The 14,835-nt window shown below is 50.7% G+C and overlaps 1 protein-coding gene across 1 annotated transcript; it reads left to right on the forward strand.

Annotated features, from left to right (window-relative positions):
• Nucleotides 1-1,201: 1,201 nt before the first annotated feature.
• LUZP1 (leucine zipper protein 1) lies at nucleotides 1,202-14,197 on the forward strand. The gene is made up of 3 exons (XM_064172404.1): nucleotides 1,202-4,473; nucleotides 8,683-8,847; nucleotides 10,219-14,197. The coding sequence occupies exons 1-3, from the start codon at nucleotides 1,330-1,332 to the stop codon at nucleotides 10,255-10,257; spliced, it is 3,348 nt and encodes a 1,115-aa protein (XP_064028474.1). The 5' UTR covers nucleotides 1,202-1,329; the 3' UTR covers nucleotides 10,258-14,197.
• Nucleotides 14,198-14,835: the final 638 nt, after the last annotated feature.

Genomic DNA, 14,835 nt, shown 5'->3' on the forward strand with positions numbered 1-14,835 from the left:
CCGGGTGCACTTTTCAGGGCTCCTCCCAGCTGCCTGAGACCCATCCTGAGTGAGGGAGGTCCCTCAGAGAGGAGTGTCAGGGTGTCAGCCTGCACAGAGGGCTTCTTGGCAGGCCTGCCCCCCAGCTTGACAGGAAATAAATCAGCTTCAGTCAGGGGGTGCTGCAGCCTCCCGACCCTTCCTGTCTCCTCCCTGCATCTGGCTCCTTGCTTCTTGGCGCTGTGGAATAGGAAGTCCTGAATGGTTCCTCTGCAGGTAACTCCAAAACAATGCTGGAGGGATGTGGGGCAGAGAGCTGCAGTCACCTTGCAGCAGTCCTTGCACATGCTGGGGTTGTGTTGCAAGGGCCAGGCCAGGCCGATGCCAGTGCTGCATCTTGCACCTCACTTGCTCAGGTACCCTCCCTGTTGCTTGCTGCTGAGCACAGCGCTGAGATGGGAGGAGATCTGCATTTAGTGTGTCAGGCTGTGCTCTGATCACTTCTCACGGGGGCAGCAGTATCAAGGAGGAGATGTACAAGTGCATGCAACTGCTTGTCTCCTGAGTGGGTGGGTGAGAATAGCTGAGGTCAGTGACAGCTCTTGAAACTGGAGGGAGAAGCTTGCAACTCCACTACCACAGTGTTCTCAGAATGTGACTACAACCCACGTGTCTATTTCTGCCAAGCAGCTCACAGGAGAAATACAGGCAGTGCTGCCCAGCAGCAGCAATCCCACTCTGCATCTGTGAGCTGGGGGTGTGGGAGCTTGTCCACTCCTCAGTGGCCACCAAATGGCTGAGGATTGCATTTTCTGGTTTCCCGGTCGTGTTTATGGTTCCTGAATCTTCATCTCTAAGGTGTCTTCAGGAGCTGGGTGCAGTGCTGAAAGGAGAGGTGTCTGCTGGCATTGGCATGGGACAGGGACTTGAGTCCTGCACATGCAGGAACTTTTGCAGCCCAAGAGCTTGCATGGGGGCAGCGGCAAGTGGCTGCCAGCTGTGCACACACTGCCCGTGCAGACCTGCAGCCTGTCCTTCCCTCACCTACAGGAACAGGCTGCTTTTGGAAATGCCAGTGTAAATGGACTGTAGCTCTGCTCTGCAGTTTCACGGCACTCAGGAATGTGTTTAATTAACAGGCTATTTATAGGAACGTTTCTAGTCTGACTTACACAGTAAGAATATTTGTGTTCTGAGCTCTTATAGTGACTTTCAGCATTTTTTTCTTTCAAGGTGAGGTTGCCTCTGTTCAAAGGAAGAGTAAGGTACCAGGAATACACAAGGTGCCAAAGACCACACTATTCACCTAGACTAAGCAAAGCTGTCCCCCAAACGGACTAAAAAATCACCATGGCAGAATTTACAGGTTACAAGGAAACCTCCAGTCGGCACCTGCGGTTCAAACTGCAGAGCCTTAGTCGCCGCCTTGATGAGCTGGAGGAAGCAACCAAAAATCTGCAGAAAGCCGAGGATGAACTGCTCGACCTCCAGGATAAAGTCATTCAGGCAGAAGGCAGCAACTCCAGCATGCTGGCTGATGTTGAAGCCCTGCGGAAGAGAGTGCTGAAGATTGAAGGCAAAGATGAAGAAATTAGGAAAGCTGAGGAGCTTTGCCGGTTAATGAAAGAAAAGCTTGAAGAGGAGGAGAGCCTCACCCGAGAGCTGAAGTCAGAAATTGAGCATCTGCAAAAGAGGATGACAGAGCTGGAGAAGCTGGAGGAGGCTTTTGGTAGGAGCAAGAATGACTGCACACAGCTGTGTCTTAGCCTCAACGAAGAAAAGAACTTGACCAAAAAGATATCTACGGAGTTAGAAATACTCAGAGTGAAAGTGAAAGAACTGGAAGCCTCTGAGGACAGGCTGGATAAAACTGAACAGAGCTTAACAGGTGAGTTAGAAAAACTTAAATCCTTAGCTCTGAGCTTCATCACCGAGAGAAAACATTTTAATGAAAGAGAAAAGCAGAATGAAAAAATAATCCAGGAGCTCACACAGAAGCTAGAGCAAAACAATAAACTGACTAGAGCAGATCAAACGAGAAATGCATCCAACTTGCTAGAAAGGTCATCAAATAATCTCTTGGACAGAAATGACTTGAGAATTGAGGATGACTTGACTTCTGCATTGCCCTCAAAGGAGGCCAGGAGGAAGGGAAGTGTGGACTACCTGAAGCATGTAGAAAATGAAACCAGGGATAAATCGGAAAACCAAAAGAATAAAAATCAGGAAGACAACAAAGTGAAAGATCTCACCCAGGAAATTGAGAAACTTAAAACTCAGATCAAGCGTTTCGAATCTTTGGAAGAAGAACTCAAAAAAATGAAAGCCACAAACAGCGACCTGCAAGACAGTTACCTGAGTGAGCAGAACAAAAACAAGCTTTTAACAGGTCAGCTGGAAGAAATCAAAATGCAGATAAAGAAACAGAAAGAGCTGGAGAATGGGGAGTTGGAGAATGAAGACACAAGCTTTTCTGGCAGGGGCAAACATGACAGACCAAAATACAGAGGTGTGACAGCTGATTTGGCCACTGCCAGGCACAAGCCAAGGGAGCTCTCACCACAGCAGCGCCGAGAAAGAACAAGGAACAGAGATTTCTCTGTCAGTAATGACAGCTACAGTCATGGTGGGAAGCAGGTGCTGAGCCCAAGCTTAATGAACAGAAAAGCAGGAAAGGCAGCTGGTGCATCTGCCCTTTTAGACACTGCTGGGACAGATACAAAAAGACTGGAAGAGAAGTCTTCAGTTTCCACTTTTTCTTCTGGTCAGAAGGAAGGCAGTGTCACACAGCACGAGGGGAGGAGAGCAAAGGAGCAGCCGTCTGTCCTTAGCCGCTACCCTCCTGCTGCACAGGAGCAGAAATCTTGGAAAGCGCCTTCCAGACACGGTGGTGATGCGGGCCTGAGATCCAAGGCTGAAAAGCCATCCCAGGTGCTCCGTGGCAGCTCTGTGGCAGCTGAAACACAGGATGACAAGTCAAGCAAAGGAGACTCAGTGGCTTCTTTGGCTGAGAAGCTGAAATCCAGTCAGGCAGAGGTCAGTGAGTACTCAGGGGACACACTGCTTAGCAGGCGTCATCATGTCTCTGCCAATGGCACAGCTTCATCACACAGGTACCACCTCTCCTCCCACACCTTGGCATCTGACTCCACTGGCTCTAAAGCAGAAGCAGTGACCACTTCTGCTGCCTCAAACTGGCAGCCCTCAGAGGGGAGGGCTAGAAGAGCAATAATGTCCCAGGAAAAAGAATTTGCAGAGACCTCACTTGAAAGTGCGAAGCCTCCGACACTCACCAAGCGCTCCCATCACTCCAGGAGTCAGGAGGACATTCTGCAGAGTCTCACAGGTCTGGATAAAGAAGACATGGAGCAGTCTTCAGCAACAGATCATGTAAATGCTGGCTTAAAAATAGACTCGAGGACCACCCAGAGTAACCAAGAAAAACATAATGCAGATGAAGAATGGGGAAGAAGCAGAAAAACGGGCACTCAGTCAGAGCTTGAGATGAGAAAGAAAGTCAGTGCCAAGCAGTTTTCCAATTCCAGAGCAGTTCCTAGAGCATCAGTTTTTGACAATGACAAAACCACTGTCAGTGAGGAAGACTCCACCAAGTGTATGAAACCATCAGAAACCAGCGCTGGAGGATTTCAGCCCAGAAGGTCATTCAGCCCAAGAGAAGCTCTGAGGTCAAAAGCTGTCATTAAACCTGCCATTGTTGAAAAGGATATGAAGGCAGTCATGGGAGGGACCATTTCTGAGGCAGAGTCAGAAAAACAGAAGTCTATTTTGAAAATGGTAACAAACAAAATGACAAGCAGCATCACCATCTTCCCTTCTGAGCCAACAGCTCCAAGGACTGCTGCAGATCCGTCAGCAAAGGAGAGGCATGTTACCACCAGCAACATCAGAGTTGCTCCTAATGAGCCCTCTCCAATAGCAAACAATCTCCCCACCCCCTTCGAGATATCAATCAATAAAAATGCTCTGAAATTTTCTGAGATGGACAGAACTGGAGAGGCAGCATCCAGAACTAAGGCAGAAACAGTGGTCTCCAGAAGCAGCATTGTAATAAAGACTTCTGAGCTCCTGGAGAGGACCAGTGAGACGCCTGCAGAGACAACCAGCTGGAAGAGCCATGGCTTTCCAGATGCAGCTTCAGCAGAAACAAAACATATCACTGTGAGAAGTTCCTGGAGAACAAGACAAGGCTTACATTCCTTGGAGGACTCTCAAACTGAAGTGGAGAAAAATGCAGCTTCCAGTGCTACAAACATGTGTAGGTCCTCAGTTGACCTCTCAGACATGGCAGGGAACAGCATAAGAATGGACACTCTGGAGCAGATCTCAACAAGGACCAGTGCCACGGCCAGCTTCTGGAGTGCCCCTGAGCTGGAGTCCCGAAGGACAAAAAGTAACTTGAGTGCTTCTGAGCTGCTGACACGCAGGAGCTACACCAGTGACCCTGCAGCTGCCTGCCATCGTGCCACACCGCTCGTAAGTACCCTGTGGGAAGTACTTGGCTTGCAGCTGAGGAGGTTTCCCAGGTTGCCTCCTGCGTGTGGGGTCCCTGATCTGAAATCCTTGCTGCTAATTTCTGAAGTGCTGCCCTGTTCCTGCTCCTGCTGTCATCAGCTGACTCCTCACTTGTGAAGTACCCGATTTAGGCTTCTTGAAATTCCATCCACCTGCTTGGGTCTTGTAAGGCCATTTGGTGCTGCCAAGAGGAGGGAAGATAGAGTCACAGCTTATGTAGCACATGCTATGCTTTTCAGAGTGGCTTTGCAGTGCACTGCCAGCTTGGAGCAGAAATGAAAGCATGATGGCAGTCGTGTACAGATACAGCTCCTTTCGGTTAGGAGCTGCAGTTTCCCCATGTGAAACAGACTCCAGTCTGAAAATTCTTCCTGAGCATCTCCTACACAGATGAGTGCTGGCCAGTGCCACAGCCAGCCTGGTCTGTGTCAGTATGCCATCTGGAAAGGCCTAAGAGCCACTGGGATAGCTGAGCTCTTTCTTGTCCCATTGGCTGGTACCAGAGTGAAGGGAACTCTTCAAAGCAGAACTGGCACATGCAGACAGTTGGTGTCATGAGCTGCATGTCCCACCAGAGCTGCAGGCTCTGTGGCATCAAGTGCCTCTCTAGTCTGTTGAAGCACAAAGTGATTCCTGCTGCAGCTCCTGCCACTGCTCCCTGACACTCAGAGCTGCTCTCAGCAGCTGTTGCCATTGCCAGTCTCCAGGTGGAGCCCAGCTGAATAATTTGACAGGAGTGGTGACAGAGAGGCCAGATTCTGAACGGAGTTACACCGACAGAGGTGAGGTGGTGAAGATATGAAAGTTCTACATTTATAAAACTTCTCTCCCACTTCTGTGGCAGTGAGAAGCACAGAACAACTGACACTGACACCTTCACTCTGCAGAGTGTTGCTTGGTGTCACAAAGTGCAGGTTGGTTGCCCAGCTGCACTGGGGCACTGAGTACCTTGTCTCCTTGACCAGGATCACAGGCAGCCTTTGCTGCTCTGTGAATCCAGGCAGAACTTGCATGACTGAAATTGTTGTTCTGTGCTTGGGATCCATCCCTGGGGCTCCCTCTGACCCAGAGTCTGAATTTCCAACACCCACAGCCTTGTGCCTCATTGGTTTCCACATGCAGCTGGGCTCACAGGTGGCCAGGCCTGGAGCTCTACACGATGGGTACCTGCAGGTTGCTTTCCTGTTGCCCCATGGCAGCCAGGGCTGAGTGGAGCACTGCAGAGTGGTCTGCATCCAGGCTCCAGGGCAGATCAAAGTTGACAGCTGTGTGGCGTGCCCTCAGCAGCTGCTGAAGTGTATTTCAGCGAGCAGCTGACCTCTGCATGGCCATCCTGGGTATTCTTGATGAATGGGGTGGCTTCCAGCTGTGCCAGGGGCTGTAGGGACAGTCAGGAAAGTGACAGCAGGATTAGTTCGCCTGAGGCTGAGTACTGAGTTAGGGGGTTACTGCACTGTGCCCTTGGGAAAAAAACATCCAAAGTATCTGCTTTTGAAGGGCAGCTTCAGGTTTCTAAGCTGCCTTGCTTCACAAGCAGTCTGCTGTGCTGGTTTGTATTTCAGCTCAGGATTTAGCTGTCTCTCTGGCAGCAGGTTTGGCACTGACTGCACATTTTGTTTTCATGTGAAGGCATCAGGGGCTCCTCTTTCCAGCTCCACTGTCTAGTGTCTGAGATTGCCTTAAGAGACAGAGCTGCAAAACATAAGCTCTGTGCTGGCTCGTTTGCCAGAACACAGCTTCCTTTCCTCACAGTGCCTGGCCACTTGCTGCAGCACAGATGGAGACTAAAGCAAGCTGGAGGCTTGGCCCCTGCCTCAGCCTGTTCCTCGGGACAGAGCCAGTGTAGCACCTGGCAATAATCCTTGCAGGGAGGTGCCAAGGCACAAGGTGTGATCTTATCCTTTGGGGTTTTGCTGCTGATGGGGGCAGAAGGCTCCAGTGAAGCTAGAGGAGGTGTCAGCAGCTGTCAGCCACAACAGCAGCTCCTGTGACTGCTGATTTGGAAGACTTAGAGAGCAATAGGTGCTGCTGGATGGATGCTGCAGCTGGAGCCCAGCTACCTCTGCAGCTCACAGCCATTCTTCAGTGAGAATGGCACAGCAAGCAGGCAGGCAGCAGTGCAGGCTCAGGGTATGGACATTGTCTTGTGGCTGTGACATTGATGTGGCTGATCTGGGCACATGAGATAGGTTGTGTGGGTGGTGGTGGAAAGGATCCCAAAAGATCATCTATCTAGTCAAGGCTTTTCTTCAAGTGAAGCTGTGCACACCTGCTTGTGATAGGCAGGTCTCATGGAAAGGTCTCCTAGGTAGCATCCGGGGATGTGCTGCCTCTTGCCTCTTCTGTGCTCTGCTGTAGGGACTAACATCAAGTCACTCTTGTAGCCCTTGCTGACTCCACTCCAGCTTCTCCTGAAGCAGCCAGGCAGGCTACATCTTCATCTTCATCTTTCTTTGGACTTTGGTAACTTTGCCCAAGGGCTCCATTCTGTTTAGTGCAAATCCTGGGCGGGGGCGGGGGGGGTCACATTCTGTTCAGAGCAACTTCCCAGGTGATTGTCAGTGACCTTCCCAGGTGATTGTCCTTTGAGGCATCATGAAGAGTGCTGAGCTCCACACTGACCTGGCTCTGGTGCAGTACCAGGAGGTGATGGTCTGCATTGCCAGCGTATGGGGGTGGCCAGCCCGATGGCCCTGGCTTGGCTCTTCACCTGTGGAATTCTTTGAGGCTCTTTGGGTTGATGGCCATAAATTCATCCTGCCTGACAGCAGAGATGGACTGATGCTGCCACGTGCCCAAGGGGATAAAGCTCCTATGTGCTCACTTTGTGGTGCCATAGCTCAGAACAGCATGGTCAGAGATACAGAGGGGGTCTACTCTTGCAAAGCTGTCCACATCCACCAAGTTGACAGCCATTCACTAACTAAAATGGTCAGCTCCTGTCTTTGAGCAGCCTTGCTCCTTGTGGTTGCCTCTGACCCTGTGATGTTTGGAAATCCCTGTGTTGTGCCTCACTGCTGAGGCACTGCTGTGTCCACCTCACTCCTGCTGTAGAGCTTGGGTCACGACAGGGCGGTCGGGGACAGTGTCTGATGGATGTTGTCCACAGCGAGCCAGCACAGGGTGAACGTTTACCCATCCAGACAGCTCAACTCTTTTCTGGGAGCCCATCAAAGCTTGGCGGCTCTCAGAGATTCTTTTCAACCAGACATGGGGGCTGCTTCTCCCCCCTTCCCTGCTCTGGTTTTTACCACAGGGCAGGGCCCAAATCTGTTCCAGCAGTGCCCACAGGCCCTGCCCAGGGTGTGCACTGCGTGTTTCAGCAAGTACAGCACCACCCCTAAAGTGAGCAGAGGCAGCAAAGCCTTCAGCAGCACAGTGCAGCCACTGCACTTTGCCCAGTAGCTGGTGACATTACTGCAGCTGCAAGTTCACCAGTGCAATGATTTTGGTTGTTTCTGATGTTGACGTGATGGTGCCTTACATTGTGCTGGAACTTGTGGATAAGGAAGTTTTCCAGCTAGTAACAGCAGAAGCACTGCCATCTTCCCAGGGAGCTGGGGGCTGACAGGGACTCCTCACACATCCCTACAGCTAACCCAGCCAGCCCTTACATAGCCCCTAGGTCTGTGAATCCCAAAGCATGAGGCCATAAAAGTCCCTCCAAACATTCAGGAAAACATCAGTGAGTTTAAAAGGTGCCAGACATGGATCAGTGAGGAAGGCAGTGTAGGACAATCCCACAGCACATCTTCATTGCCAAGAAAATGGGAGATGCAGGTTGCTGGCCACCCCCTACCTGTGGTAGTTAGAGTTAATTTTGAAGTAACTGCTCCAAGCACTAAGGTCTGGGATTTGCTGCTGAGAGACGTTCAAGGCTGCAGGCATTCTTGGCCCAGCAAGCCATGCAGCTGAGCACAGGTCTGGGCACAGGTCACTCACTGAGCAGAAGCCTTGGGCTGAAGTTACTGGGTAGTTTGAAAAAACACCTGTCATGACTCAGCACAGAAGCGAGGCCATACTAGAGGTGGCCTCATGGGCCAAATCCCTGCCTTCTAAAGAGGCTCAAGCCAGCACCTTGTGCTGCAAACACAGAATCAGGAACTCAGTGCTGTTCGAGACCTCTTCATAGTTCCTAGTCCCCAACCCTCTTCATTTCCTTTCACACAGGGTGAAAGCAAAGACATTGTGTCCAGTTCCAGAAGGAAACAATCCAGCTCTTCTGAATACCTCTCACAGACTGACACAGCAGGGAAGAGGTCAGCCAGCAAGGTGGAGCTGCAGGACCCTGAGTCCAGGCCCCAGGCACCACTGGATCTCCAAGTGGAGGAGCAGGTATGCAAGCCGAAGGAGCACGTGACAAAAGTGATGCAAGGCAGAAGCCAATACCTGGACTGACCTCCCAGTAATATAACTTAGAGAACCTGCCCAATGTGAATGCAAAGCTTGCAGGAGAAGCTCAGGCCCAGAGCTGGGGTGTCTGCTGCAGTGCCCTGGTAACTGACTTCTTTCCTACACTAGTGAAAAACGATAGCTTTCTCTGTGCTGAACTTGTTCAGCTTCATGGCTGAAGTCTTTCTCCAGGTAATCACGAGGCACTGCACCTAGGCATCCTCTGGCACAGTGGCCAGCAGGGGTGAAAGGGAAATGGTGGACAAAATCTGAGCCCCTGGCTTACCTGCTCTTACTGGCTGCTGTGCTAGGATGCGTGCTTGCTGCTGCATGCCTGCTGCTCTGCCTCCTAAAACACACCTGTCTAGATACAGTAGAGGAGAGCCCTGCATTGCACTGTCTGTGACTTACTGCCTGAAATTCAGATTCCAGTCTCTTCAGAGGGGCTCCCTTCAGAGTGACACAGTGCTCTGCGTCATTTGCATCCTGGAATCTCCCCTTTGCCACTGCTCACAGCAGAAAGCATCTTTCCCTTTGTGGATTGTCTACGGCAGAATTATTTTAAGACCTCAAACCTGCCACCAGCATATCTCACTGGACACCCACAGGAGTTGTTGATTGTTGATGTGAGAGCAGCAGGACTGCAAGAGGCAGCTGAGAGCCCTACATAAGTGATGCCTTTGGTGAAGTTGCACAAAATTAAGAGCCGAGAGAGGGACATCATTCCCACTGAGCCTTGCAGGCTGGCACTTAGGGACAGGTAATGGTTGCACTGGAGAGGAGGGAGCTGACACTGTCCTTATTGGTAGTTGAGGGACTCCACAGCAGTGCTCCACGTGGTCACTGAGAGGTGTTAACCACAGTGACAACCTGTACTTGAGGCTCTGCTTCCCTTGTTGGCACAGTCTGGGTTGACAGCAAATAAAATCTTAGGTGAAGTCAGGTGCCCATAACACAAATGCTGTCCTTTGGCTCTTTCGTCTTGTCCAGACCTCCCTGATATACAGAAGCCTGATCACCCCACACCATGGAGCCATGCTCTGACAGAGCAGCTTCATCTCCTCTCTGCTGTCAGCTATTGTGCATCTCACTTGCACACCCTGAATGCAGCTCTTGTAAGTGGGTGCAGGGTATGCTGCAGCATTGAAAATCTGTGTGGGGCAAGGCTTTGTCAGTCTGCTTCAGGCTGGGATCCTGACAGGCTTTAAAGTGGCTGCCTAAAGGCAGTCCTGATGGTCTGCCCCAGAGCAAAACTGCTGCCAGGGGCAGCAGCAGGTGCAGGCCAGGCTGATGCTGTGGGGTTGTCTCTTTCAGGGTGCTCCCCGTGCCTGCCGGACGACATCTCGGAGGTGAGCTGTGTCCTCCACTCCAAGAACACGTATGCAGTGAGGCAAGAGGCAGGACAGCCTTGAGCTGTGGGCATCACATCTGCTGTAACCTCTTCAGAGGCTTCAGCCAGCCTGAAAACAGTTTGTTAATGTGATTTGCAAGGTACAGGAGCTTTACCCATGAATTCTTCTCCTTCATTGCTGAAGAGGCAGCTGCAGAGACTTTGCTCAGGGGACTCTCACTTCTCATCTCTGTACCTGCAAACAGTGTTCTCCATGGGATGATAGGTGTGTCTCCATGTGGGAAGCCTGGGCTGCACAGCAGCTCTGAATGATGGTACTGCTTGGACAAGAGAGAACTTGTTAATTACCTGCATTTAGACAAGATCCCAGAGGTATCCCTGTAACTACAGCCCACCGGCCCTTAACATCTGTCCCACACGGCTTCACAACTGAAAACTTGCAGCTCCTGGGAGGAGTTTGCATTCTCCTAACACACCCTTGGTGGCCAGACCTGTGGTCACGTCGGCATCCTCTGTGTCTAGGCAGGAGGACACCATTCCTCACTGGCTGCTTTACACAGTAAGAGGGGAGGTGAGCAGAGAATGTTTAGAAGTGGTTTCTTCGCTGTTGCTGGCAGTCTCTGCAGCAAGCTTTGCATGATGCTCCTCATCACCAGCTGAGAGCCTGCACCAAGAAGTCACTCACTGAGCCAAACCAACAGCAGTTCACGCAGCAGTGAAACCTTCTTCTGGCCTGGACTGTGGAGCTTCCTTACATGAAGCTTTATGTCCACCATGCTCTGCAGGCAAGAACCCTGCTGCTCGTTGTAAGCAGCTGAGCTCCAAGGGCAAAAAGAAACAACCAGAATGTTCTCGTTTCTTCCAAAGCCAGGTTGGAGACAGCAGGACTGGACCCCAAGCTGAGCTGCAGCATGGCTCAGGGGGCAGTGCTTCCTTTTCCAATCTTTAGGTGGTTTCCCAATTTTATATTTTTAACCCTCTGTTTTTTGCATTTCTTGGTGAGTATTACCTTGCAGGAGACCAAAGGATAATTATTCAAAATAAGTGCTAAGTGGCAGCTCTAATAATGATACAATTAAATGTTATTAAAATATATTCTATCACCTACTCTCTGTTCCCATTTCATAGCATGGCAGAATGGGATAAATGTCACCAAGTATAATGGAAGAGAAAATGAAACTGCAACTCCAAACTAAAAGCAAAAGGAATTAGAATGCTGACATTAAATTCAGGTTTCTGAAGGGCCTTCCCCTGCCCCACATTGACCAGGAAATGCTGGAAACCACTGCAGCTCCTGCAGTTTGAACCCTCAATGGAATTTTCTTTACGAGCCTGTGAAATTGCAGTACCCGCCCTGAGCAGCTTGCTTGGCTCAGGGGTTACCTGCATGGCAGGATCACCAGCACCACCACACAAAAAGACACTTCTAAGAGCTTGCACAGCAGCAGCTTCCCCTGCCTCCTTCTGCACAGATGCAGCCTTCGCACAGCTGCTGAACACTCCCAGCCTGACCAAAAGTGCCAGTCTCAGCAGCGCTCTCCTCTCATGGGACTGGCTGGCTTGCTTGCTATCGTCTGCCAACCTCGGGATGCTACATTGTGACTCTTTGACCTTAGTTTCATGCTAAAGAAAACATTTCCCTACAAAACTCACTATGCTGCAAATCCCCAGGTGGCTGCTCCAGCCTCTGTGCCCTCCACAGTTCCTGCTTGCTTCACCTGGGAGCACACATGTCAGAGGGGTCTTGGCATCTACCAGCTCCTCAGACAGCACAGTAATTATTTATCTCCATTTACATTCCCAAACCTGCTCCTGTGCAGCTCTGCAGCCATGCAATATGTGCTCAGTGACAGTCACCACAGAAGAACTGCTGCTGTCAACTTGCCTGGCCTTGCAGTGTGGTCCCGCAGAGAAGCAGTACCCCAAAGGGAGCCTTTCTCTGCCCCATGTCACTGCTGTACAGGATTTGTAGCTTCATTTTACAAACAGCTGGCCAGCACACGTGCTCTGAAGAGGAAAATGATTGCTTTGAGCAGTGACTGTATGACTTTTCTTCCCAGTGATGAGCCCTGTCCACACCCTGCAGGACAGCTGGAGTGCTCATACACATCCTGCAGCTCTTTCCTTCTCATGGGCTTGGCACGGATCCAGCTTAGCATGGTGCTTCCAAAGCTCTTTCTAAAGGAACTGGTTTCAATCCTGGTCAGAAGAGCTCTCCATCCCTGTGACATGACACCCTAGAGTAACACAGGCTTCCCTGTACCTACCTACAGGACTCTGACACTGTTCAGCCCCACAGCTCACCCCAGTGACAGAACTGTCTGAAATCCCAGCAGCAGCTGGGTTTGCCTTTCTATCAGCCAGGACCAGGCCTTTTCATTAGCCACAGGCAATTGGAGGGGCTTCACCCTGCTGCCCAGCCAGCTCAGCATGCAGCAGGAGCCCCAACTGCTGACCTAGCCATGCAGCTCCTCTGGCTCTGCTCTCCTCAGGTGCTTCTCACAGATGATGCTTCTTTCTCCAGCTGCCTCAGTCACCTGGTCAATATTTCACAGCATATGCACTGAACTCCTGCTCTTGACTCAGCCTTGCTTGTAAATAATGAACACAGGTGTCACTCAGTAACTCTACACTGGGTTGTTTTTACTACAACTGAGATTAAGTCTGAGAAAGAAAACCCTCTTTAAAACAGAAAGGGGCCTTGCCCTCTCACCACGAGTGCAATAGAAGCCGACTGTGTTATTAAACATGCAGCAGTGACTTCAGGAAATACGACGTGTTTGACCCAAATTGCACACAGTTTGGACCAGCTGTAAAATAGTCTGTCTGTAAATATTGCCAGCACTGAAGTATCTGTAATTTTAGCATATAAACATTGCAGTTTTTGCAGTGGGCTTGATGGTGCCACGAGGCAGTGTGCCAGGCTCTGGGGTAATTCCAAAGTTGTAAATGTCTTTGCTGTACAGAGGAAGTCTGCCAGTGCCCACTGCTCCCCAGCACACCGAGGTGCTGCTGCCCTGTGGAGAGCCAGCAGCTGGCTGCTTTGTGGATCAGCTTCCTTTGTGTCCAAAACCATCACACCAGCATGCCTCTCCAGGCACTCAGGTAGCACGAAGGAGTTCAACCACCAGTCCCCATGCATTGTCAAACTGCTGCCCAGTGGACAGGCCAGGGACAGCCATGGTCCTCCTGTGGACAGGACCTCCAGGGGAGGAAAAGGACACGAAGCACAGAGCTGAGTGGTGCTCCTTGGTGCTTCAAGATCCTCAATGAGCAATTTCCTAGCTCTAGGAAGCAATAGTCACACTGGTGTCATCTCCAATAAAGCAGACCTCATCTCTGCCACCCTTGCACATCACTGGAGTGGTGGAGACACTGCTCCAAGGCCAGCCTCCAGTGGACTGCTCTTTATGATGAAACATGAAGCCATTGTTTGCAGATGCCTCTGATGGTCAGTAACCTAAGGACCCAAAGGGTGATCTTCCTAGGCTGCCTTCATGCAGTGCAGGCTCCTGACTTGGGGACACAGCACTCTGGGCTGTGTAGAATGTATTTTTAAGAGAATAAATATATTTTTTTGTATTTGGAGACATATATTTGGGCTGGGGCAGCTTAGGTAGAAGACAACGCAAGACTCTTTTCATGAGACGCATCCAAGTTAAGCAGATTTTCCAGGGTTGTTGCCTATTCCCCTAAACCAAACTGTCCAACAGAGCTTATCGGCACTGTCTCACCCCCTCAAAACTCGCCTTGTCTTAGCATGCTCAACAGAGGGAAGCCAGCTCTTTCCTCCCCTGGCTGCCCATGTAGTGGCCACAGATGGTGCTCACAGAGCTCTTAGTCTGCATGCCAAATGTAAACACACACTTTAGCTGCATGTCTCTCCTGACTCAAACACTGTCAGCTCTGCAGTATATAACCAATAAAACTCTTCTCTTTTTACCTGTCTGTGCTGTGCTGTTTGTAGCTCTGGCTGCATCCCTGGAGTGGCCATTGGTGCTGATGCACCCTTGAAGAAACGCTGAGGCAGCTCCAGTCTGGACTGCTGTGTGTTAGAGCTGAGTGCCTTGGTCTTAGCTTGCATCTGGGCAGAGCTCTCACAGTCAGCCCTAGGCTGCAATGTATTAATCTTTGGCAATTCAAGTTGAACACAGCCACTCTGCACTTACTGAGACTGGATGACCTTGGCCGAGCATTGTTGGGAGCACATTGGAGGAAGAGCTCTTACACAGGGGAGTGAGCTACCACCTCATTTGGATTCTTTCACTGAGCCAGTGCAGGTGGCAATAGCAGGAAGATCTGCTGCCAACTCCTGAAGCAAGCCAGAGGATACAGAGGTTAGTACAAGCGCCAAAACGTCCTTCACCATTCCTAACGTTCTGCAGGACCCCAGTACCAGTACTTGTCATGTGCAGAAGGATCCCCTTTGAGCAGAACCGTATCATATGGGCAGAATGATGTGGATTTGAAGGTGCCTTAGTACTGGCCCAAGCTTTTCTGTCTGACTCAAGGATCAGAGTCCTCACACTGCCTACAAATGTCCAGCTGCAAATCTTTCTGCTTTATTTGTACCGAGAATG

This window comes from Pogoniulus pusillus, chromosome 37, assembly GCF_015220805.1.
Source record: "Pogoniulus pusillus isolate bPogPus1 chromosome 37, bPogPus1.pri, whole genome shotgun sequence".
Taxonomy (NCBI): Eukaryota; Metazoa; Chordata; class Aves; order Piciformes; family Lybiidae; genus Pogoniulus; species Pogoniulus pusillus.

Coding starts and splice junctions, on each gene's coding strand:
- LUZP1 (XM_064172404.1), top strand. CDS start 1,330: ATGGCAGAATTTACAGGTTACAAGGAAACCTCCAGTCGGCACCTGCGG. Junction 4,474..8,682: donor GCCATCGTGCCACACCGCTC/GTAAGTACCCTG, acceptor CCTTTCACACAG/GGTGAAAGCAAAGACATTGT. Junction 8,848..10,218: donor ATCTCCAAGTGGAGGAGCAG/GTATGCAAGCCG, acceptor TGTCTCTTTCAG/GGTGCTCCCCGTGCCTGCCG.